The sequence below is a fragment of the Lampris incognitus genome, chromosome 1 (assembly GCF_029633865.1).
Source record: "Lampris incognitus isolate fLamInc1 chromosome 1, fLamInc1.hap2, whole genome shotgun sequence".
NCBI lineage: Eukaryota > Metazoa > Chordata > Actinopteri > Lampriformes > Lampridae > Lampris > Lampris incognitus.
Window position 1 is genome coordinate 152,643,254 of NC_079211.1, and position 22,949 is coordinate 152,666,202.

The following is a 22,949-nucleotide window of genomic DNA, read 5'->3' on the forward strand; positions in this document are numbered from 1 at the left end:
AGTTTGAATCCCCGTTCCCTCGGCTTGGTCGGGCGCCCCTACAGACACAGTTGGCCGTGTCTGTGGGTGGGAAGCCGCATGTTGGTATGTGTCCTGGTCGCTGCACTAGCGCCTCCTCTGGTCGGTCGGGGTGATCCTCCCGTGCGCTACGTCCCCCTGGTGAAACTCCTCACTGTCAGGTGAAAAGAAGCGGCTGGTGACTCCACATGTATGGGAGGAGGCATGTGGTAGTCTGCAGCCCTCCCCGGATCAGCAGAGGGGGTGGAGCATGAAGTAATACTTGGGGTAGTATTGGTAGAGGATCAATGACCACACCGGGTTATAGAACTCAGGTTTAATCGTGGCTCAGTAGGCAGACGTAATAACCATACATGGTAGTGGTGTAACCATAATAACATTCCGGGTAGTACATAACACCTAGTGTAGTTCCAGTGGATATACATGGCGTTATATCACTACATCCCCCCTGTTTCGTTTTCAATTTTTTCATTACACAGAGGTTGCCTTCTCTTTTTTTTAAAAAAATTTTTTTAGACAACACACTCAGAATTGTCCATCTCAAAAAACAATAAACATATTCAGAGCCCTCCTTTTGTGTGTGGTTGTCTCTACTCATAGTCCTTGTAGTGAGCTGGTTTGGAAACAGCTCTTCCATATCTTGTGCGTACTGTCTTGTGTGTTTTACAGGTTTGGCTGGAAGAAGTTCCAGCTGCATGAGTGTCCCGTTGAGGTTCTGTGAAGCGGGTTCTTGCGCTCCTCAGTGCATGGGGGTGGTGAATTTCCTGCAGGTGGCTCCTGCCACGTCTGAGTTTGTTCCCATTTGATGTTTGCACAATGTAGCTCCTTGGCTCATCGCACTTTTGTACGACGGTGGCTGGATACCAAGTCCCTTTTTCCTTGTTTAGGACAGATACGTGCTGTCCAGGACCGAGTGGAGGTAGTTCTCTGCCGCTGCTGCGGTCATGATGTTCCTTCATGTCTGCTGTTCTCTGCTCCAGGTGGAGTCGGTTTTCCTCCTTGCCTGGGTCCCCTCGACTCGGCAGCAGGGTGGTGACCGGACTTCCGAAGATCAGTTCTGCTGGTGATGGTAGTTTACTGTCGATGGGTGTTGCTCTGACCTGTAGTAAGGCCACTTGTATGTTACCTCCTTGTCTCATGGTTTTCTTCACAATGGATTTGATGTGTCGCACTTGCCTCTCAATGAATCCATTGCTTTTTGGATAGTGGGGTGAGCTTGTCACGTGCCTGATTCCCCAGTCAGCCGTGAATTTCTGGAATGCGTGCCCTGTGTACTGGGGTCCATTATCTGTAAGTATCTGGTCAGGCCTTCCAAAAAGAGACATGTACATTTCCATTTTTTGTGCAACTGCCCGGCTGGACACACGCATGGGCATTTCATCCACTAGAGGGAACTTAGAATATCTGTCCACAATCAGTAAATACTGATGTCCATCGATCTCGAATAGATCAGAAGCTAGGGACTGCCATGGTTTTGACGGTGTGTTGTGTGGGTTGAGAGGTTGCTTTGGATTTGCATCCTGATGTTCCACGCATACGTTACATGACCTGCAGACTCGTTCGATGTCATCGTTCATTCTAATCCTGTAGACACTTTCTCTCGCCAGTCGCCGTGTCTTTTCGATGCCCTGGTGTCCTACATGCAGCTGTTCGAGTATAGAATCAGTCATGGAGTCTGGGATGAGCACCTGTCTGCCTTTGAATATGACTCCTGCTTCAACTGGGAGCTCATCTCTGAATGACCAGTACTCACGTAGTTGTCTTGGTAGAGCTTTGATGTTGTCTGGCCATCCCTGGTGGATCAGCTCTTTCAGTGCATTGAGTCTGGGGTCGCTGGTGGTTTCCGTGCGGAGTGCGTACTGTCTCTCGGGAGAGAAGTTTATCATTGCAACAGTGAGCATCTCTGGATCCTCGACTTCTGCCTCTATTCCGTCAATGCGCTCGTCCAGCTCGATGTTGCTGTTGTTCTCAGGGTTGGGTAGTCGGCTGAGTGTGTCTGCCAGGACCATCTGTTTTCCTGGTCGATACGTGACCTCGTAGTTGTATCATTGTGTTTTTATCAGCATTCGCTGAAGCCGTGGCGGGGCGGCATGCAGTGGCTTTGTGCATATGGTAATGAGGGGTTTGTGGTCTTTAACTACAATGAATGACTCCCCATACAGGTAGGTATGGTATCGCTGCATTCCATAGACTATGGCCAGCATTTCTCGCTTTATGTTGCTGTACCTGGATTGGCAGCCGTCCAGTGTCTTTGAGCCAAAAGCTATGGGTCTTTTGTTCTGCACTAATGCCACGCCCAGTCCTTTCTGTGATGCATCGACCTCAAGTGTCAGAGGTGTGCTTGGATCATAGTACTTCAGGCAGTCATGTTCGGTGATAACTGATTTCAGGTCCTCAAAGCTCTTTTGGTGGTCAGTGTCCCATGTCTAAGGCACGTCACTTTTCAGCAGCACCCTCAGTGTGTGTGCTTTGTCTGCGAACTTTGGGATGTAGGGCGACAGGTAGGTCAGCATCCCCAAGAATCTGCTCAGTTCATCTTTGTTCTGGGGTGTCGGCATTTTCTGGATGTCCCTGATTTTGGCTGGGTCAGGTTTGATACCTTTGTCTGTGTACAGGTTGCCAAAGAATGAGATGCTTGTCTGTTTGATTCTGCACTTGTCACTGTTGAACACAATACCTGTCTTGGCTGCTCTCTCCATCAGGTTGGTCAGGTTCCTGTCATGCTCCTCTTCGCTCGCTCCGTAGACTGCGATATCATCGGCTATGCTGACGACACCGTCGAGCCCCTCCAGGATTTGGTCCATCTTTGCCAGGAAGAGCTCTTGAGAGACACTGAGACCAAATGGCAAACGTTTCCAGCAGTATCTACCAAATGGAGTTCGGAATGTGGTTAGCAGTTGTGACTCTTCCTCTAGGTGTATTGACCAATATCCAGCTTTTGCGTCAAGTTTGCTGAATATTTTTGCATTTACAAACTTCGGGTTCAGTTCCTCCACAGTAGGAATCTTGTGTGGGCATCTCCTAAGGCTGGCATTAAGCTTTTGGGGGTCTAAGCATATGCGAAGGGAACCGTCTTTCTTTGTGCTGTATGCCAGACTCGAGCACCAGTCTGTGTGCTGTTCTACTTTTCTTAACACATCTTGTTCGACTAGGTTATTCAGTTCATCTTTCAGTTTGTCTTTGATGTGAATGCTGCACTTACGTGGTGGGTCTATGAATGGTTCAGCATCCTTTTTCAGGAAGAGCTTGGCCTTTCCACTGAAGCTGCCAATTTTGTCAAACTGGTCTGGGAATGCTCTCTTTAGGTCTGCACTGTTAGATATGGTCATTTTGGGTTTTGTCTGTCTTGTGTTGACTTTTTTCTGGTTTGCATGTCCTTTCTCGGTCACTGCATCTACATTGACAGTCACTAGGTTTAACAGTTCACATGTTGGCAGCCCAACTATGGCTGGCCCTGGTACGTCTACAACATAGAACTTTGCATTGATCCATTTGGATTCTTTGTACTGGCATGGAATGTCAATGGTGCCTAGGCAGGGGATGGCGTGACCACTGTATGCAGATAGCCTCCTGTTGGTTTTTTTCAGTCGTTTCTGGGTGCATGCATTTTCACCGTACATCTGCTTGAAGGTACGCAATGGGAGTGTGTTGCCTGATGCACCTGTGTCTATCTTCAGACGTAGTGTGTATCCACGACCAGGTAGGTCAGGTGGTGTCACCTTCAGGACTGTGTATGCCTCCTCTCTGGCCGGCTTGCTGTCTATGCTATGCATGCACTTTTCACTGATAGTTATGGAGTGGAACTGTTTCTGGTAGGTACTTTCGTTCTCACTGTCCGTTTCACTGCTACTCTCTACAGCATGTATGCGAGTCCTGCTCTGTTGCTTTTTGTCTTTATAGGTTTTGCGCTTGTGCTGTTTGTCTTGTGGTGTGTGGGACTTACTTCCCCCGCTCCTGCTCTGGCTGGAGTGTTCCTGGGACTCTCGTTTGGCCTTCCTGCAGCACCGCTCCCAGTGACCTTTTGCACCACACGCATTGCATTCATCATCATATGCAGGACATCGACGTGGTTTGTGGCTTCTCCCACAGTTACGACATATGCGGTCCCTGTCCACAGCGTGGATTCTCTCATTGTGTGACAGGCTAAGTTTGTCTAACTGTTCATTGCCTGCTGTCAGGGCTTCATATTTTCGTCCCTCGGCCAGAACCTCTGCTAAGGAATATCCTTTTGGTTTGCTGTATAGATCATTCCTCAGGGCATCATGGGTAGTGCTGGCAATAATAAGCTCAACCATATGCTCGTTAAGCTCTTCGTCTGAAAACTGACATTTCTGTGCTAGTGTTCTGGCTCTGGTCACAAAATCATCAATATTCTCATCTGGTTTCTGTCTGTGTTGCATCAGTTGCAGTCTATGGATTCTGAAATTTACGTTCAACGTCAGCTGTTTTTCAAAGAAGTGCCATAGTTTGGCAGGCTTTTTCTTTTCATCATCGGTGAGACCACTGGCGTTCAGTCTTTTTAATCCTTCATCTCCAATTCCACGACATATTTTCCTAGCTTGTTTAGCTGCCCATTTATTTCTTCATCTTCTAAATACAGAGTCATTTTCTGTTTATACAGTGAAATTGCCTCACCCAGGTCCGGGTCTGACCAATTCATCGTCGGTAGATGCGATGCCATGACGTCTCCTATTGCTAGCTAGCTAGTTAGCTTTGCGGCTAGCTCAGCTCCGGCGTACTCTTGCTTAAATGATGACAGAAATTATCCACGGACAATTTTATCAGTCTATCTTCATTCTTCATAGAGAGTACTTTACCGCTGCCACCATGAAGTAATACTTGGGGTAGTATTGGTCGAGGATCAATGACCACACCGGGTTATAGAACTCAGGTTTAATCGTGGCTCAGTAGGCAGACGTAATAACCATACATGGTAGTGGTGTAACCATAATAACAGTCCGGGTAGTACATAACACCTAGTGTAGTTCCAGTGGATATACATGGCGTTATATCACTACAGAGCAGAGACCGGGACGGCTCGGAACAGTGGGTGGAGCAGAGACCGGGACGGCTCGGAAGAGTGGGGTAATTGGCCAAGTACAGTTGGGGGGGAAGGGGGAAAATTCAAGAACAAAAAATAAAACAAATAAAACGGTATTTGCTTCTTTTTTTTTGGTATGGTGATTGCAAATGTATATTTCCTGTCTAACAAACTTCTCTTATAGGAGTGTATGTCCTTTGATAAACTATCAATGCCTATGTTTGTCATACACACACACATACACACAAACACGCACCCACACACACACCAGTAAAGGAAAATGTAAAGTGTGTGTGGGTGCTCAAAAATGTCTCGATGAGAAAACACAACTTTCCGTCATCTCATCTTTACTCACTCACCCACACATGGCTCCAAAACCAGTTCATTTTCAGCCATTTATTACAAAACATTAAATACATGTTTCACATCAAATAAGTTACTTCATATATTACAATAAATAGCCAAATGTAATGACCTCATTGACAGACACCGTCATAAGTGACCCTGTTTAACCTGCTGGTTAAACTTAGACTCCCTGTACTGACATCACCGCAGGAAGTCCTGTACTGACGTCACTACAGGAAGTCTATATCTTCCTGTACTGACGTCACTACAGGGAGTCTATATCTTCCTGTACTGACATCACTGCAGGAAGTCTATATCTTCCTGTACTGGCGTTACTGCAGGAAGTCTATATCTTCCTGTACTGACATCACTGCAGGAAGTCTATATCTTCCTGTACTGACATCACTGCAGGAAGTCTAAATCTTCCTTTACTGGCGTTACTGCAGGAAGTCTATATCTTCCTGTACTGACATCACTGCAGGAAGTCTATATCTTCCTGTACAGACATCACTACAGGGAGTCTATATCTTCCTGTACTGACGTCACTACAGGGAGTCTATATTTTCCTGTACAGACGTCACTACAGGGAGTCTATATCTTCCTGTGCTGACATCACTGCAGGAAGTCTATATCTTCCTGTACTGACATCACTGCAGGAAGTCTATATCTTCCTGTACTGACGTCACTGCAGGAAGTCTATATCTTCCTGTACTGGCGTTACTGCAGGAAGTCTATATCTTCCTGTACTGACGTCAATACAGGAAGTCTATATCTTCCTGTACAGACATCACTACAGGGAGTCTATATCTTCCTGTACTGACGTCACTGCAGGAAGTCCTGTACTGACGTCACTACACGAAGTCCATATCTTCCTGTACTGACGTCACTACAGGAAGTCTATGTCTTCCTGTACTGACATCACTACAGGGAGTCTATATCTTCCTGTACAGACGTCACTACAGGGAGTCTATATTTTCCTGTACAGACGTCACTACAGGGAGTCTATATCTTCCTGTACTGACATCACTGCAGGAAGTCTATATCTTCCTGTACTGACGTCACTGCAGGAAGTCTCTATCTCCCTGTACTGACGTCACTACAGGTAGTCTATATCTTCCTGTACTGGCGTTACTGCAGGAAGTCTATATCTTCCTGTACAGACGTCACTACAGGAAGTCTATATCTTCCTGCACAGACGTCACTACAGGAAGTCTATGTCTTCCTGTACTGACATCACTGCAGGAAGTCTATATTTTCCTGTATAGACATCACTACAGGGAGTCTATATCTTCCTGTACAGACGTCACTACAGGGAGTCTATATTTTCCAGTACAGACATCACTACAGGGAGTCTATATCTTCCTGTACTGGCGTTACTGCAGGAAGTCTATATCTTCCTGTACAGACGTCACTACAGGAAGTCCATATCTTCCTGTACAGACGTCACTACAGGAAGTCTATATCTTCCTGTACTGACGTCACTGCAGGAAGTCCATATCTTCCTGTACAGACGTCACTACAGGAAGTCTATATCTTCCTGTACAGACATCACTACAGGAAGTCTATATCTTCCTGTACAGACATCACTGCAGGGAGTCTATATCTTCCTGTGCTGACGTCACTACAGGAAGTCTATATCTTCCTATACAGACATCACTGCAGGAAGTCTATGTCCTCCTGTACTGACGTCACTGCAGGGAGTCTATATCTTCCTGTACTGACGTCACTGCAGGGAGTCTATATCTTCCTGTACTGACGTCACTGTAGGAAATCCTGTACTGACGTCAATACAGGAAGTCGATATCTTCCTGTACTGACGTCACTGCAGGAAGGCTCTAGCTTCCTGTAGTGATCCTCCAGTCTCGGCGTGAGGCATATATAGTCCACATGTTCCACAGCAGCTTTCATGTGGCTGCTTTGTGAAATGGTTCAGTACGTCTAGATGAACAGCTGCCAGCTACTGTACACTGTACACTCTAACAAGTTTACTTAAGAAATTAAGTTTAAAAATGTTTTTAAAAAATTCTAAATAAAAAAAATGTAACATTTTAAAAAGTTTACTTAAGATTTTTAGGAAGCCGATTACCTTGGGAAAAGTAAGTAAATGAACTTAATGGTTTCACATAACTTGACACCATTAAGTTCATTTACTTACTTGTCCCGAGGTAATCGGTTTCCTCAAAGGTTTAAGTAAACTTAACTTGTTAGAATTTACATTGTATACACACGTGATGAAAAGGTCCTGTTCTTATGACTGCGTTACTTAAGTTCTCATTGGCCTGTATTATATCTAATGAAATATAAAAAATAGATCGCAGGTTGAAGTTCAAAGTGAATGGTGAGGATGAGGATGAGGATGCTGGTGACGATACTGACGGTGATGAAGAAAAGGGAGAGGTTGGTATCAGACTGAGTTCTCCGATCCGTTGGACTTTATAAGCTGTGCTGATCTCATACACCTGGGAAATAAATGATATCTATGAATCATGGCTGGACATACTATACTCATCTCTACACACAGTAACACAGGCACAACAAACACTGTTTCCCCTCCTGGATGCTCATACTCTGTAGGTTCTAACAAGTTAGTGTACTTAGAAATATTAGGAACCCGATCACCTTGGGAAAAGTAGGTAAATTAACTTAATTACGTCAAGTTATGTGAAATGAGTTCACATAATTTGACGCGATTACGTTTCTTTACTTGCTTTTTCCAAGGTGATCGGGTTCCTAATATTTCTTAAGTACACTAACTTGTTAGAATTTACAGTGCAGCATCGTTACTGAGATGAATCACTCCAAATGAAGAGCACTTGTGAGATTCTCAGATCCTCTCACCTCTTGCGTAGGCAGTAGAAGAACACAGCGGCCAGGATGATGAAGAGCAAGGCCACGCCCACTCCAACGCCAATCACTTGTTCGTAGTCGGGCGCCGCCTGAGAGCCGCTGGTGATCAACATGCAGCGTTTGCCGGTGAATGAAGGTTTACATCTGGAGAAAAGCCACAAAATGTGTCATCTCATCTCGTCTCATCTCACCTCACCTCACCTCACCTCACCTCACCTCACCTCACCTCACCTCACCTCATCTCATCTCACCTCACCTCACCTCACCTCACCTCACCTCACCTCACCTCACCTCACCTCACCTCATCTCATCTCATCTCATCTCATCTCACCTCATCTCACCTCACCTCATCTCATCTCACCTCATCTCATCTCATCTCACCTCATTCATCTCAGCTCACCTCACCTCATCTCATCTCATCTCACCTCATCTCATCTCACCTCACCTCACCTCATCTCATCTCACCTCATCTCATCTCACCTCACCTCACCTCACCTCATCTCACCTCATCTCATCTCACCTCACCTCATCTCATCTCACCTCATCTCACCTCATCTCATCTCACCTCATCTCACCTCATCTCACCTCATCTCATCTCACCTCATCTCATCTCACCTCACCTCACCTCATCTCATCTCACCTCATCTCATCTCATCTCACCTCATTCATCTCAGCTCACCTCACCTCACCTCATCTCATCTCGCCTCACCTCACCTCATTCATCTCATCTCATCTCAGCAAATTAAAAAACAAACACCAGTCAAACTGTACGAAAATTGTATATGAATATTAAAAATACACGTTCTTTTTCTTCTTCTTCTTCAGTCGAGATGTTTTCCTTCCAAAAACAGGGTGTGTGTGTGTGTGTGTGTGTGTGTGTGTGTGTGTGTGTGTGTGTGTGTGTGTGTTGTGCGCATGTATACGTGTTTGCGTAGTGAGTGAGGAATCGTATCTCACATGCAGGAGGGGCTCTCGGTGTCTTGGGGGTAAACGCACTGGCCATCATTTCCACAGTAGTGCAGATCCTCCTCCCTGCAGGGTCGGTGCATCCGCAGAGCCCGAGGTGGTTCCCAGGTTCCTACACAAAGATGCAAAGAGTAAAAAAAAATACAACAACACAACTTCATCACTAAAAAGTACATTCAAGACGACAGGAAATATCCTATCATTGATTCAAAGGGTCCTAATGTGTTTTAGAGTCTGGGCACACGGCCTGCTGGGACTCACCAGCCACCTCACCTGTGTGAGAAGATATAAATGGTGTTGGAACAAAGCAAAAGCTGCGCCTAAACGTTATGGGAGTAACTCGCAATTAGAAATTAGTCACTGAGAGCTGCTTTTTCTTGCATGGTCATCAATGCACAGAACAAGTGCAAACCACAAATACGTAAGAGAAAATACACAAGTGGGTCCATGGCAAACAGATGAACTCCGAGTGTTTACTGCAGACAAGCTCCAAGAGAACCAAAGAATAAAGAGTCAGATCCGGTCTCCGGTGTCAGTGGTGAAGGGACGGCTGCATACCGTTGATGAGCTGAGTCAACACACTGGGCTCGGTCCCATCTGCACAGCGGCCCACAGCGCCCACGAGAATCACTGCTGCCAGCGCCGAGGATACAGCTGAAACATGGAGAGGTCAAAGGTTAGACTCTAGTGTAACGACCACGGATGTGTAGACTCGTTAGTCCGTTGGCTAACAGGTCGGACTCCTTAGTTGACTGGTTAGCGCAGTCGCCCGTGGTGCAGGCAGCCCTGGTTCGCGACCCGGCTGCCCCCTGAATTCGCTACACTACACCTGCACCACCTGCTCCTCCGTGTCTCCCAACCCACTCTTTACCACCGACACTCTGCGGTGTTTACGATGTTTACCCTCTTCTCCCTTGTGTTTCCACAGACTCAAGACTCCCATTACCAAGTCTGTAGAAATGCCTCCACGAAGGCCTCGGTCGAGCCAGCTTAACCCCTGCTTGGCTGACTAATGAGGACTGAGAGGGAACGCTGTCGAGTCCCACCTGAGGCACCGCTATTAAATAAACTGCTGCAACTGAAAGTGGCGATGACTAAGTCCTCTGACATCATTAGCAATCACTAATGAATAACCTGGTGTGTGCACATTTTCACTATAGTGTTCTGGATTCCCTGTAACCTGGTTTCAAAACTACGAAGCACTCAAAAGGATCTGCAGAAGCAGTGGAGACAAGGTCAGTTTAAGTCGGTCACAACAATAAAATCTCTGTCATTATCGGTGCAGACCCCTTTTCCATTATTTGAAGTTACAACTTCTTTTAACTTATCAATGTCACACTCAGAAATGTGAAAGGAAACATGACCTTACCCCTCTGCATGACGGTCCGTGTCTTTCTGAACATCTCTTCCTCGGACAGAGCTGCTGCTGCTGTTGGCCTGACGCTGTCGGATCACTCCTGAGGCTGTGCTCAGCTCAGTCGCTGCTGCTGCGCTTTTTATAGCTATCTCCACCTTTTGATGATGGAAAACAGCCAATCATAAACCTGTGATTTACCTAAACATGAAGAGCATTTCCCTCTCCCTAAACGAGTCGATCAAATGGGAGCGGTGTCACTTCCTGCGCCGTTCTCTCCAGCTCTCTGCATGCAGAGACAAGGTCTCCCAGTTTGGTGGTGGTGCAGGAGGCAAAGCGGGGGCTGGGGTTTCGACCTCGGGGCATTGTTTTCACAGGTATTTTCTTTGGAAGCTGCTAAGCCCAAGCAAGCGCTAGCAGATTCCTGACTTTAATGAAGCGTGCAAGTCTCTTAAGGGTTGCCTCCATGCAAGCACCAGGTGTTGCGAAAGCACCAGATCCTCCACTTCAGGGACGTGACATCTGAATTTGGCCTTTTTATTTCACCTGTACGACGCGTAAGAAGTGCAACAGCTGAACATCTCTGACCATGCATTTAGATGTACAGACGCCAGTGTCAGGTATGAGCGATAAGATAATTCATCAGAGAAGGTCATTTGCTCAGACTCTTAGCAAATCACCAGCTTCCCCTCAAGCTGAATTAGAGTTTGTACCTGGAGCAAACCTGTCCGGAGGCTCGTGGCCATCAGGGACTGGGAAGAAACACAAGAACTACATTTCAACTGGATTGGGTTACTGTAGGTTGGCACGGTGGTGCAGTGGTTAATGCGGTCGTCTCACAGGAAAAAGGTCCTAGGTTCGAGCCCCGGGGTAATCCAGCCTTGGGGGTCGTCCTCTGTGTGTGTGTTTTCTGCATGGCTTCCCTCCGGGGGCTCCGGTTTCCTCCCACAGTCCAAAGACATGGAGGCCAGGTGAATCGGCCGTACTACATTGCCCCTAGGTGTGTGTGTGTGTGTGTGTGTGTGTGTGTGTGTGTGTGTGTGTGTGTGTGTGTGTGTGTGTGTGTGTGTGTGTGTGTGTGTGTGTGTGTGTGTGTGTGTGTGGCGGCCTTGCCCCCCACATGCCGCCCAATGACTGCTGGGATAGGCTCCAGCGACCCTGAGAGCAGGATAAGCGGCTTGGTTAATGGATAGATGATGGATAGATAATGGATGGATGATGGATAGATAATGGATGGATGATAGATGGATGATGGATAGATAATGGACGGATGATGGATAGATAATGGACGGATGGATGGATAGATAATGGATGGATGATCCATAGATAATGGATGGATGATGGATAGATAATGGATGGATGATGGATAGATAATGGATAATGGATGGATAATGGATAGATAATGGATGGATGATGGATGGATGATGGATAGATAATGGACAGATGATGGATAGATAATGGACGGATGATGGATAGATAATGGATGGATGATGGATAGATAATGGATGGATGATAGATAGATAATGGATGGATGATGGATAGATAATGGATGGATGATAGATGGACAATGGATAGATAATGGACGGATGGATGGATAGATAATGGATGGATGATCCATAGATAATGGATGGATGATCCATAGATAATGGATGGATGATGGATAGATAATGGATGGATGATGGATAGATAATGGACGGATGATGGATAGATAATGGACGGATGGATGGATAGATAATGGATGGATGATCCATAGATAATGGATGGATGATCCATAGATAATGGGTGGATGATGGATAGATAATGGATGGATGATGGATAGATAATGGATGGATGATGGATAGATAATGGATAGATGATGGATGGATGATGGATAGATAATGGGCGGATGATGGATAGATAATGGATGGATGATGGATAGATAATGGACGGATGATGGATAGATAATGGATGGATAATGGATAGATAATGGATGGATGATGGATGGATAATGGATGGATGATGGATGGATAATGGATGGATGATGGATAGATAATGGATGGATAATGGATAGATAATGGATGGATGATGGAGAGATAATGGATGGATGATAATGGATGGATGATGGATAGATAATGGATGGATGATGGATAGATAATGGATGGATGATGGATAGATAATGGACGGATGATGGATAGATAATGGATGGATGATGGATGGATAATGGATGGATGATGGATGGATAATGGATGGATGATGGATAGATAATGGATGGATAATGGATAGATAATGGATGGATGATGGAGAGATAATGGATGGATGATGGATAGATGATGGATAGATAATGATGGATGATGGAGAGATAATGGATGGATGATGGATAGATAATGGATGGATGATGGATAGATAATGGATGGATGATGGATAGATAATGGATGGATAATGGATGGATGATGGATGGATAATGGATGGATGATGGATAGATAATGGATAGATAATGGACGGATGGATGGATAGATAATGGACGGATGATGGATAGATAATGGATAGATAATGGATGGATGATGGATAGATAATGGATGGATAATGGATGGATGATGGATAGATAATGGATGGATGATGGATAGATAATGGATGGATGATGGATGGATGATGGATGGATGATGGATAGATAATGGATGGATGATGGATAGATAATGGATGGATGATGGATGGATGATGGATAGATAATGGATGGATGATGGATAGATAATGGATGGATGATGGATAGATAATGGATGGATGATGGATAGATAATGGATGGATGGATGGTTTTCTGTGATGTGGAGTTTGCATGTTGTCCCCATGTCTGCGTGGTTTTCCGGCATTAATCCCAGTTCCCTCCACAGTCCAGATACATGCTCGTTAGCTAAACTGGCAGTTCAAATAATTGTCGAAGGGCATGAGTGCAAGTGTGTGTGATTGGTTTTGTAGGCCGGGCGATATACTGGTAATGTCGCCCCGCTTTATTGGGATTGACTGCCCCCCAACTCTTACCCCTCAAATTAGATTAAGTAGGTGTAGACAATGAATGAATGAATGAATGAATAAATGATTGATTGAATGAACGAATGAATGAATGGATGAATAGCTGAAATGCACACACGTAAGCTCAGTAAAACAAGCGGCAGCAGTAAAGGTTGATGACCGACATCCTGTACAGCACGACAGCCAGAGCTGATGCAGGACCGTCATGCATCTTGCAGTAACACATATGAGTTGTGGGGAAACAACAACACATGCTGGTATGACTTGTGGGGAAACAACAACACATGCTGGTATGACTTGTGGGGAAACAACAACACATGCTGGTATGACTTGTGGGGAAACAACAACACATGCTGGTATGACTTGTGGGGAAACAACAACACATGCTGGTATGAGTTGTGGGGAAACAACAACACATGCTGGTATGACTTGTGGGGAAACAACAACACATGCTGGTATGACTTGTGGGGAAACAACAACACATGCTGGTATGACTTGTGGGGAAACAACAACACATGCTGGTATGACTTGTGGGGAAACAACAACACATGCTGGTATGACTTGTGGGGAAACAACAACACATGCTGGTATGACTTGTGGGGAAACAACAACACATGCTGGTATGACTTGTGGGGAAACAACAACACATGCTGGTATGACTTGTGGGGAAACAACAACACATGCTGGTATGACTTGTGGGGAAACAGCAACACATGCTGGTGTCAGTTGTGGGGAAACAACAACACATACTGGTATGAGTTGTGGGGAAACAACAACACATACTGGTATGACTTGTGGGGAAACAACAACACATGCTGGTATGAGTTGTGGGGAAACAACAACACATACTGGTATGAGTTGTGGGGAAACAACAACACATGCTGGTATGACTTGTGGGGAAACAACAACACATGCTGGTATGAGTTGTGGGGAAACAACAACACATGCTGGTATGAGTTGTGGGGAAACAACAACACATGCTGGTATGAGTTGTGGGGAAACAACAACACATGCTGGTATGAGTTGTGGGGAAACAACAACACATGCTGGTATGAGTTGTGGGGAAACAACAACACATGCTGGTATGACTTGTGGGGAAACAACAACACATGCTGGTATGACTTGTGGGGAAACAACAACACATGCTGGTATGAGTTGTGGGGAAACAACAACACATGCTGGTATGACTTGTGGGGAAACAACAACACATGCTGGTATGATTTGTGGGGAAACAACAACACATGCTGGTATGACTTGTGGGGAAACAACAACACATGCTGGTATGAGTTGTGGGGAAACAACAACACATGCTGGTATGAGTTGTGGAGGAAACAACAACACATACTGGTATGACTTGTGGGGAAACAACAACACATGCTGGTATGACTTGTGGGGAAACAACAACACATGCTGGTATGAGTTGTGGGGAAACAACAACACATGCTGGTATGAGTTGTGGAGGAAGGGCCCTGAGAGCATGGCAGCAGCATCCCAAGCGGTCTCTGGTTTCCAATTACACATTGCTTCCTGCTGCAGCTAGTACAAGTACATTGTTTTAAGTGAGAGTGAATTGCATAACCTATGATGCAACAAAATCTGTCCTCCCTCCGGTCTTGCAGTGGGCCATTTACAGAGAAACCGCCCTACACGAAACACAACTCCACAGGGATGAACAGGGAGGCTTATGATGGGCTGAAATATCCCCGAAAATGTTTTTTACAGCCTTCCACGTCCAATTTAGACTTGGTGGGTTGATGGAGAGATTTAATATGGATATTTCATATTATCCATCCATCCATCATCCAAGCCGCTCCTCCTGCTCTCAGGCTCGTGGGCATGCTGGAGTCTATCCTAGCAGTCATTGGGCAGCAGGCGGGGAGACACCCTGGACAAGCCACCAGACCATCACAGGGCCACACACACACACACACACACACACACACACACACACACACACACACACACACACACACACACACACACACACACACATTCACACCCACCTAGGGACAATTTAGTACTGACCTAGTACATGTGTTTGAGTCACCTGACCTGCATGTGTTTGAGTCACCTGACCTGCATGTGTTTGAGTCACCTGACCTGCATGTGTTTGAGTCACCTGACCTGCATGTGTTTGAGTCACCTGACCTGCATGTCTTTGAGTCACCTGACCTGCATGTGTTTGAGTCACCTGACCTACATGTGTTTGGACTGTGGGAGGAAACCCACACAGACACGGGGAGAACATGCAAACTCCACACAGAGGACGACCCGGGACGACCCCCAAGGCTGGACTACCCTGTTCTGTGTCTGTCACGTCTCGCTCTCAACCTTCACTGCTGGCCAGCAGAGATGGGAACAGGAGAGCCGAGCACGTTAAGTCTCTCCCTGCCAGTACATAGCCTCTCCAACACCAAGCCCTATGTAGCGCCTCCACAAGGAGGCGCTACATAGGGCTTGGTGTACCCAGTTACACATGGTAACTGGGTACACCTTGAACCCTGGCTGAACTGCAAGGGGCTCGGAGGAGGTCTGGCCCCTAGACATGCAGTACGCAGGCCCACCGGTGTGTTGATATTCCCTGATGTCCACAAACCACCCCCAGCTATGGGTTAAATAGTGCCACCTAGTGGATACCTCGGGAGAGGAATAGCCTACGGACGTAAACCCCTACACAACATCAACGTCCACAGTGTTGTTGTTTAGTGTTTTCTTGCCCTTTTGTGTGTTTAACTGGGAGAGTCCTGCTGGCGTCCTGTGTGGCTGCTGCCTCTCCCTCTCGTAGCCTCCCCCTCTCGTAGCCTCCCTTCCCATCCACCCCTGCATGTCTTCTCCCTCCCCCCTTCCCATCCACCCCTGCATGTCCTCTCCCTCCCCCCTTCCCATCCACCCCTGCATGTCTTCTCCCTCCCCCCTTCCCATCCACCCCTGCATGTCTTCTCCCTCTCCCCTTCCCATCCACCCCTGTATGTCTTCTCCCTCACCCCTTCCCATCCACCCCTGTATGTCTTCTCCCTCACCCCTTCCCGTCCACCCCTGCATGTCTTCTCCCTCTCCCCTTCCCATCCACCCCTGCATGTCTTCTCCCTCCCCCCTTCCCATCCACCCCTGTATGTCTTCTCCCTCCCCCCTTCCCATCCACCCCTGTATGTCTTCTCCCTCCCCCCTTCCCATCCACCCCTGCATGTCTTCTCCCTCCCCCCTTCCCATCCACCCCTGCATGTCTTCTCCCTCCCCCCTTCCCATCCACCCCTGCATGTCTTCTCCCTCCCCCCTTCCCATCCACCCCTGCATGTCTTCTCCCTCACCCCTTCCCGTCCACCCCTGTATGTCTTCTCCCTCACCCCTTCCCGTCCACCCCTGCATGTCTTCTCCCTCTCCCCTTCCCATCCACCCCTGCATGTCTTCTCCCTCCCCCCTTCCCATCCTCCCCTGTATGTCTTCTCCCTCCCCCCTTCCCATCCACCCCTGTATGTCTTCTCCCTCCCCCCTTCCCATCCACCCCTGTATGTCTTCTCCCTCTCCCCTTCCCATCCACCCCTGCATGTCTTCTCCCTCCCCCCTTCCCGTCCACCCCTGCATGTCTTCTCCCTCACCCCTTCCCGTCCACCCCTGCATGTCTTCTCCCTCCCCCCTTCCCATCCACCCCTGCATGTTGTGTTATGTTTATCTGTCGTCTTGTTCCACCCGGTTTATTATAAAGCCACTCTGAGGGTTAGAAAAGCGCTATATAAGATTGATTTATTATTATTATTTATTACCCTGGGGCTCGAACCCAGGGCGACCATGCTCACAACTGCGCCACCGTGCTGCCCTATTTGACATGAATATTATATTAATATCAATAGTAATTTAGTAGTAGTAGTAGTCGTCGTATATTTGTTTATTTCGAACGTTAAAAAATAAAATGAAAATTTATAATAAAACAAAAGAGAAAAAAATAAAAACAAGCAAGCGATATCATCATCTAACATATATCAACATATATCATCAAACAAATATTAATATTATTATTGATAATAAGATATTAAAATAATCTTTAATATTATCATTAGTATTAATATCAAATTGAGTTATAGCAAACTAATCTTTTCAGAAAACGCATAACATTCCAAGTCTTGCAAAGCAAACAGGAGCAGCAGTTCTAACATGTTATTTTCCTTTCTACATTAAAAAAGAGCTACTGAGTTTGCTATGGAAAAATGTTTTATTTAGTCTTCCTTTGCATTACAATATTCAAACATGAAAGTAGAAAAAATATGAATCTAAAATCTCAAAAAGCGAGCTCTGAAAATAAAATAAATAAATAAATAAGAGAGAAACATGTCCATATCAATAAAATACTCATCAAATACGTTTGCCAGGAGGTATGGACTCATGAGCTCATGGGCACGTTTAAATTAAAGTGTGTGTTTGTGTTTGTATACGTGTGTGTGTGTGTGTGTGTGTGTGTGTGTGTGTGTGTGTGTGTGTGTGTTTATATGTGTGTGCAGGGGTGTAGCACAAAATTCTGGGCCCTGTACATAAGCAGTCTCTGTGGGCCCCTTTCCTCTTTTGTCTCTCACGCATCACTTTCACATCATTGTAGCTACGATACTGAGAAATGTGTGATACTGCGTGTGCTACAGTACTAGCTAGCTAGCTAACTCCTACTACCACAGCTACAGTACTAGCTAGCTAGCTAACTCCTACTACCACAGCTAGGTAGCAGCTAGCTAGCTAACTCCTACTTTGTTCAAGTAGTACGAGTCAAGAGTTAGCTAGCTAGCTAACTCCTACTACCACAGCTAGGTAGCAGCTAGCTAGCTAACTCCTACTTTGTTCAGGTAGTACGAGTCAAGAGTTAGCTAGGTAGCAGCTAGCTAGCTAACTCCTACTTTGTTCAAGTAGTACGAGTCAAGAGTTAGCTAGCTAGCTAACTCCTACTACCACAGCTAGGTAGCAGCTAGCTAGCTAACTCCTAGCTAGCTAACTCCTACTTTGTTCAGGTAGTACGAGTCAAGAGTTAGCTAGCTAGCTGCTACCTAGCTGTGGTAGTAGGAATAAGCTCGCCACCTTTCTTTTAAAAGCTCCCAGCTCACCTTTCTTTTGGAAGAAATTACTCAACACTTGTTTTCCCTTATTTTGCCTCCTCTCCCTTTTCTTCTTTTCTTTTCTGGAACCCGGATGTTGCTTTCTTTGGGGAAGACGTGACTCTGTGCTCGTGCTTGTATCAGCAGTCACTCGCGACAGGACTTGATGAGCTGCATTGAGAGAAGCTGGTGAGGGGCGGCCTAAACCATTTTGCACCTTTTGTAAGGGGTGAGAGGGGCCTCAGAGAGGGGTGAGGGGGCCCTCAGAGAGGGGTGAGAGGGGCCTCAGAGAGGGGTGAGAGAGGCCTCAGATAGGGGTGAGAGGGGCCTCAGAGAGCCTCCACTATCAACCGATGTATTGAGCCAATTTTAACTGAAGGTATGACACTAATTAGTTAGAAACAAAAATTTGCAAACCAAACTTTTAATTCCAGGCTTCCCGAGCCCCCCCCCCCCTTCTGGGCCCTGGTAGGTCCTTCCCCTTTTTCCTCCCCACTACGACGCCGCTGTGTGTGTGTGTGTGTGTGTGTGTGTGCAAGCATGCCTATGTGTATGTGTCCTTGCTAAATCAGTGTATGCATACATATACTGAGTGCGTGTGTGTGTGTGTGTGTGTGTGTGTGTTCAGTGCATCAGTGCGTTTCTGGCAGCAGTCACAGTGTTCCTCATCAGCATGGCGACTGTCATTGGGCCGACCCCACCAGGAACCGGAGTGATGAAACCCGCCTTCTGCTTCACCCCTGTGAGGCGTCAGAGACACAGACATGCCGTGAGAGAGGAGCTGAGGGTGTGGTCATTTCTGTGCTGCCTTATGCGGCGCTTCTGTTGAACGTCCTGCGGTCCACAGGAACAGAGAGAATATTTAAATATTAATGAAACAACACCAGAGATATTCTCAAGCCAAGCCAAGCCAAGCTGTGCCTCCCCCCTGGGAAAAGGCATTACTGTGAAAAAATGCTAAATTGATAAGCCAAACACCAAATTAGCTTTCTTAATAACGGATTTTATTTTTATTTCCTCCCCAGTTATGTGCAGCCAATTAGCCCGCTCTTCCGAGCCGCCCCGGTCGCTGCTCCAGCCCCTCTGCCGACCCGGGGAGGGCTGCAGACCACCACGTGCCTCCTGTCCTCCACTAAATAACCACCCCTTAGGTCGTTTCTACACGCAGCTTATTACGACCTATAGTCACGTTTAAAAGTGAAGCGCCCTCTAGCGGTCGTGCTGACAATAGAAATACTAGTTACTGTACTAGACGGCGAAACAACCCAAAAACGCACTGACTACATATTGTGTTGGTCTCAACTTGTTTTTATCACTATTTACTGACGACTCACCTTTATTAGCCTGCCTATGCGGCATGTAGATAAAAACCCACAATGCACAGAGGTGAAAAGTATCTGTGGCATACCGCCTGACGCCGGTAGGGGCGCTAATTTAGGAAACGCTCCTGTCGGCTGTATTAGAGGGTACAAAACCTTTGTGGTCGTGTGGCTTGGAGGACTTGTAGTCCCATACATGTGGAGTCACCAGCCGCTTCTTTTCGCCGGACAATAAGGAGTTTCACCAGGGGGACGTGGCGCGTGGGAGGATCACACTATTCCCCCAAGTTCCCTCTCCCTCCTGAACAGGTGCCCCGACTGACCAGAGGAGGCGCTAGTGCAGCGACCAGGACACATACCCTTATCCGGATTCCCACCTGCAGACTCGGCCAGTTGTGTCTGTAGGGACGCCTGACCAAGCCGGAGGCAACACGGAGATTCAAACCAGCGAGCCCCGTGTTGGTAGGCAACGGAATAGACCGCCACGCCACCCGGACGCCCCTCTTGATAACGGATTTAAAGTCCCAGTTATTTACACGAAACTCCGAACCAGGTTATTAATTAGTGTTAATTTAATATTCCCTTGTGGTGACCCACATCTATATAACTAGAGACATTCACCTAAGAGGACAGCGTACCTTTAAGGGAAGAGGCGAGGGGTCAGATAAGGCACTTCCGCTTCCGGTACAGAGTTCAGTGTCGTTGTCGAAGTTATGACATGCAAAGTTGGAGCTAGTAAACTACCTCGACTACGTCTACTCTCACGTCTCCTGTCTCGTTGTTTTCTAACTCCACACCCTCATCTTGATCCTGAAACATCGTCCTCGCTAAATAGGTGAGGAAGCACCACCACGCTGCCTCCATGACGAGAACCCCTTCATCCGCTCAAGGACGTGCAGTTTGTCCCGCGTTCATGGCTTTTGAGGTGGTGTTCTTGCTGACGTCAGAACACCACCGTCCTGCTGGCCTTGCAAGCCGTGACGCCACATCCAACCTGAAACGGGGACCAGTCACCGTTTCAGGTTGGATTCTACATGGAGACGACGAGGGGAGTGTTTCCCCCGACATGATACGAGCACAGCCCGGGGAAACAGGTAGTGTCTATCACACACGTATCGTCATTTACCCTCAAAGTCCACGTCTCCGATGAGCCGGACTTTTCCCGTCTTCGGGTCCTGGACGCGGTTTATTCCAACATCGATGACCGCCGCGCCCTCTTTGACCATGTCTGCCGTGATCAACCCGGGAATACCTATAGCACCGACAAGTGGGGCAGAAGCTTTCATCAGTTTCTCTTTACACTCTTGCACTCACTCCATCCTACAACAGGTCACAGACTGGAGCCAGTCTGCAATGACGTAATCAGGGACACACCCGACCAGAGGACGGTCTGTCTGACCAGCAGGCCATCCTGCTGCCCCGCATGTTCACTGTTTCCACAAGGAGAATAAATATAATCAGCCCTTATGAATACCGATGTTGAGCTTGCTATGCAAGCAGCATTCTCATTTGTGTGGGAAGTAATAAATACTGTACAAGGTCTCACAACATGATTACCTCGTCGCCTGACATATCTGTTCTAGGTAGCTTGTGAAAGTGTGGGATCTTATGAACAATAATAATACTAATGCATCTTATTTCTGGGCGCCTTTCAAAACACTCAAGGACACCTTACAGACACAGTAAAAAAAACAAAAAACAAGCAGCACTGTATCAGACAGCATAACATGAAAACAAAGCAGGGTAGACAATAAAAAGTTAACACAACAGATAAGTATAAAATCATCATCTGCACAAAACTCAGTGAAGTGTGGATCAGACTGAATATGCCAGTTTGAAAAGATGCGTTTTGAGATGGGATGTGAAGGTTGAAAGAGAGTCAGTGTCGTGAATGTCTTGTGGGAGAGAGTTCCATAGGCGGGGGGTAGAACGACTGAAGGCTCTAGACCCCATGGTAGTCAAGGTCCCATGGTAGTCAAGGTGGGGGGCAGAACGACTGAAGGCTCTAGACCCCATGGTAGTCAAGGTGGGGGGCAGAACGACTGAAGGCTCTAGTCCCCATGGTAGTCAAGGTCCCCATGGTAGTCAAAGTGGGGGGCAGAACGACTGAAGGCTCTAGTCCCCATGGTAGTCAAAGTGGGGGGCAGAACGACTGAAGGCTCTAGTCCCCATGGTAGTCCAGCGGGCCAATGGTGTAGTGAGTTGGAGAGCGGAAGAGGATCTGAGAGTGCGGGAGGGTGTGTGGATATGAAGGAGTTCAGAAAGATATAAAGGAGCTAGGTTATTAAGGGCCTTAAAAGTGAGGAGCAGGATCTTGAAGTCAATACGGTATTTAAGAGGGAGCCAATGGAGTTGCTGAAGAACAGGAGTGATATGATCTATGGAAGGAGTTCTGGTAATGATACGGGCAGCTGAGTTCTGGACCAGTTGAAGTTTATGAAGACACTTGAGGGGAAGACCAAAGAGGATAGAACTGCAGTAGTCAATACAGGATGTAACCAGGGTGTGAGTGAGTATGGCGCTGCTGTTAGGTGTAAGTGATGGGCAAAGAAGATTAATACTGCATAGGTGGAAGTATGCAGACCCAGTACCATTGTTGATGTGGACTTCAAAAGATAATGTGTTATCCAGGATGACACCCAGACTCTTAACCTGAGGTGATGGTGGAACTATAGAATTGTCAATAGTGAGAGAAAAACTATCAGGTTAGGCCAAAGTAGATTTAGTGCCTACTAGGAGGACCTCAGTTTTATCACTATTAAGTTTGAGGAAGTGGTATGAAAACCAGCATTTAATTTCTAGTAAGCAGTCAGAAAGGGAAGTGGGTGGAAGAGTGGAGGTAGGTTTGGTGGATAGATAAAGCTGGCTGTCATCTGCGTAGCAGTGAAATTGAATGCCAGATTTCCTGAAAATGTGGCCAAGAGGTAGTAGGTAAATAATAAATAGGAGGGGTCCCAATACAGAGCCCTGAGGAACACTGGTAG

General features: G+C 46.7%; 2 protein-coding genes across 2 annotated transcripts in view; both read right to left on the reverse strand.

Annotated features, from left to right (window-relative positions):
* Nucleotides 1–7,643: 7,643 nt before the first annotated feature.
* On the reverse strand, nt 7,644–10,664 carry epgn (epithelial mitogen homolog (mouse)). Its single transcript, XM_056282963.1, has 5 exons — nt 10,587–10,664; nt 9,776–9,871; nt 9,209–9,329; nt 8,243–8,395; nt 7,644–7,863 (listed from the first exon to the last, which is right to left on the reverse strand). The coding sequence occupies exons 1-5, from the start codon at nt 10,618–10,620 to the stop codon at nt 7,809–7,811; spliced, it is 459 nt and encodes a 152-aa protein (XP_056138938.1). The 5' UTR covers nt 10,621–10,664; the 3' UTR covers nt 7,644–7,808.
* Nucleotides 10,665–19,270: 8,606 nt separating this feature from the next.
* Nucleotides 19,271–22,949, reverse strand: part of LOC130112931 (bifunctional methylenetetrahydrofolate dehydrogenase/cyclohydrolase, mitochondrial-like) — a 49,487-nt gene continuing 45,808 nt past the window's right edge. The window contains exons 6-7 of the mRNA XM_056280456.1: nt 21,092–21,217; nt 19,271–19,386 (exon numbers count right to left, since the gene is read on the reverse strand). Of these exons, the coding sequence (XP_056136431.1) occupies nt 19,271–19,386; nt 21,092–21,217 (242 nt within the window). The remainder of the gene's footprint in view (nt 19,387–21,091; nt 21,218–22,949) is intronic.

Bases quoted from the DNA above. Each gene is read 5' to 3' on its own strand.
- epgn (XM_056282963.1), bottom strand. From the start codon at position 10,620: ATGTTCAGAAAGACACGGACCGTCATGCAGAGGG. The intron at 9,330-9,775 runs GTATGCAGCCGT...ATCTTTGTGTAG, and splicing joins GTTGACTCAGCTCATCAACG to GAACCTGGGAACCACCTCGG. The intron at 7,864-8,242 runs GTGAGAGGATCT...TTTATTTCCCAG, and splicing joins TTCTACTGCCTACGCAAGAG to GTGTATGAGATCAGCACAGC.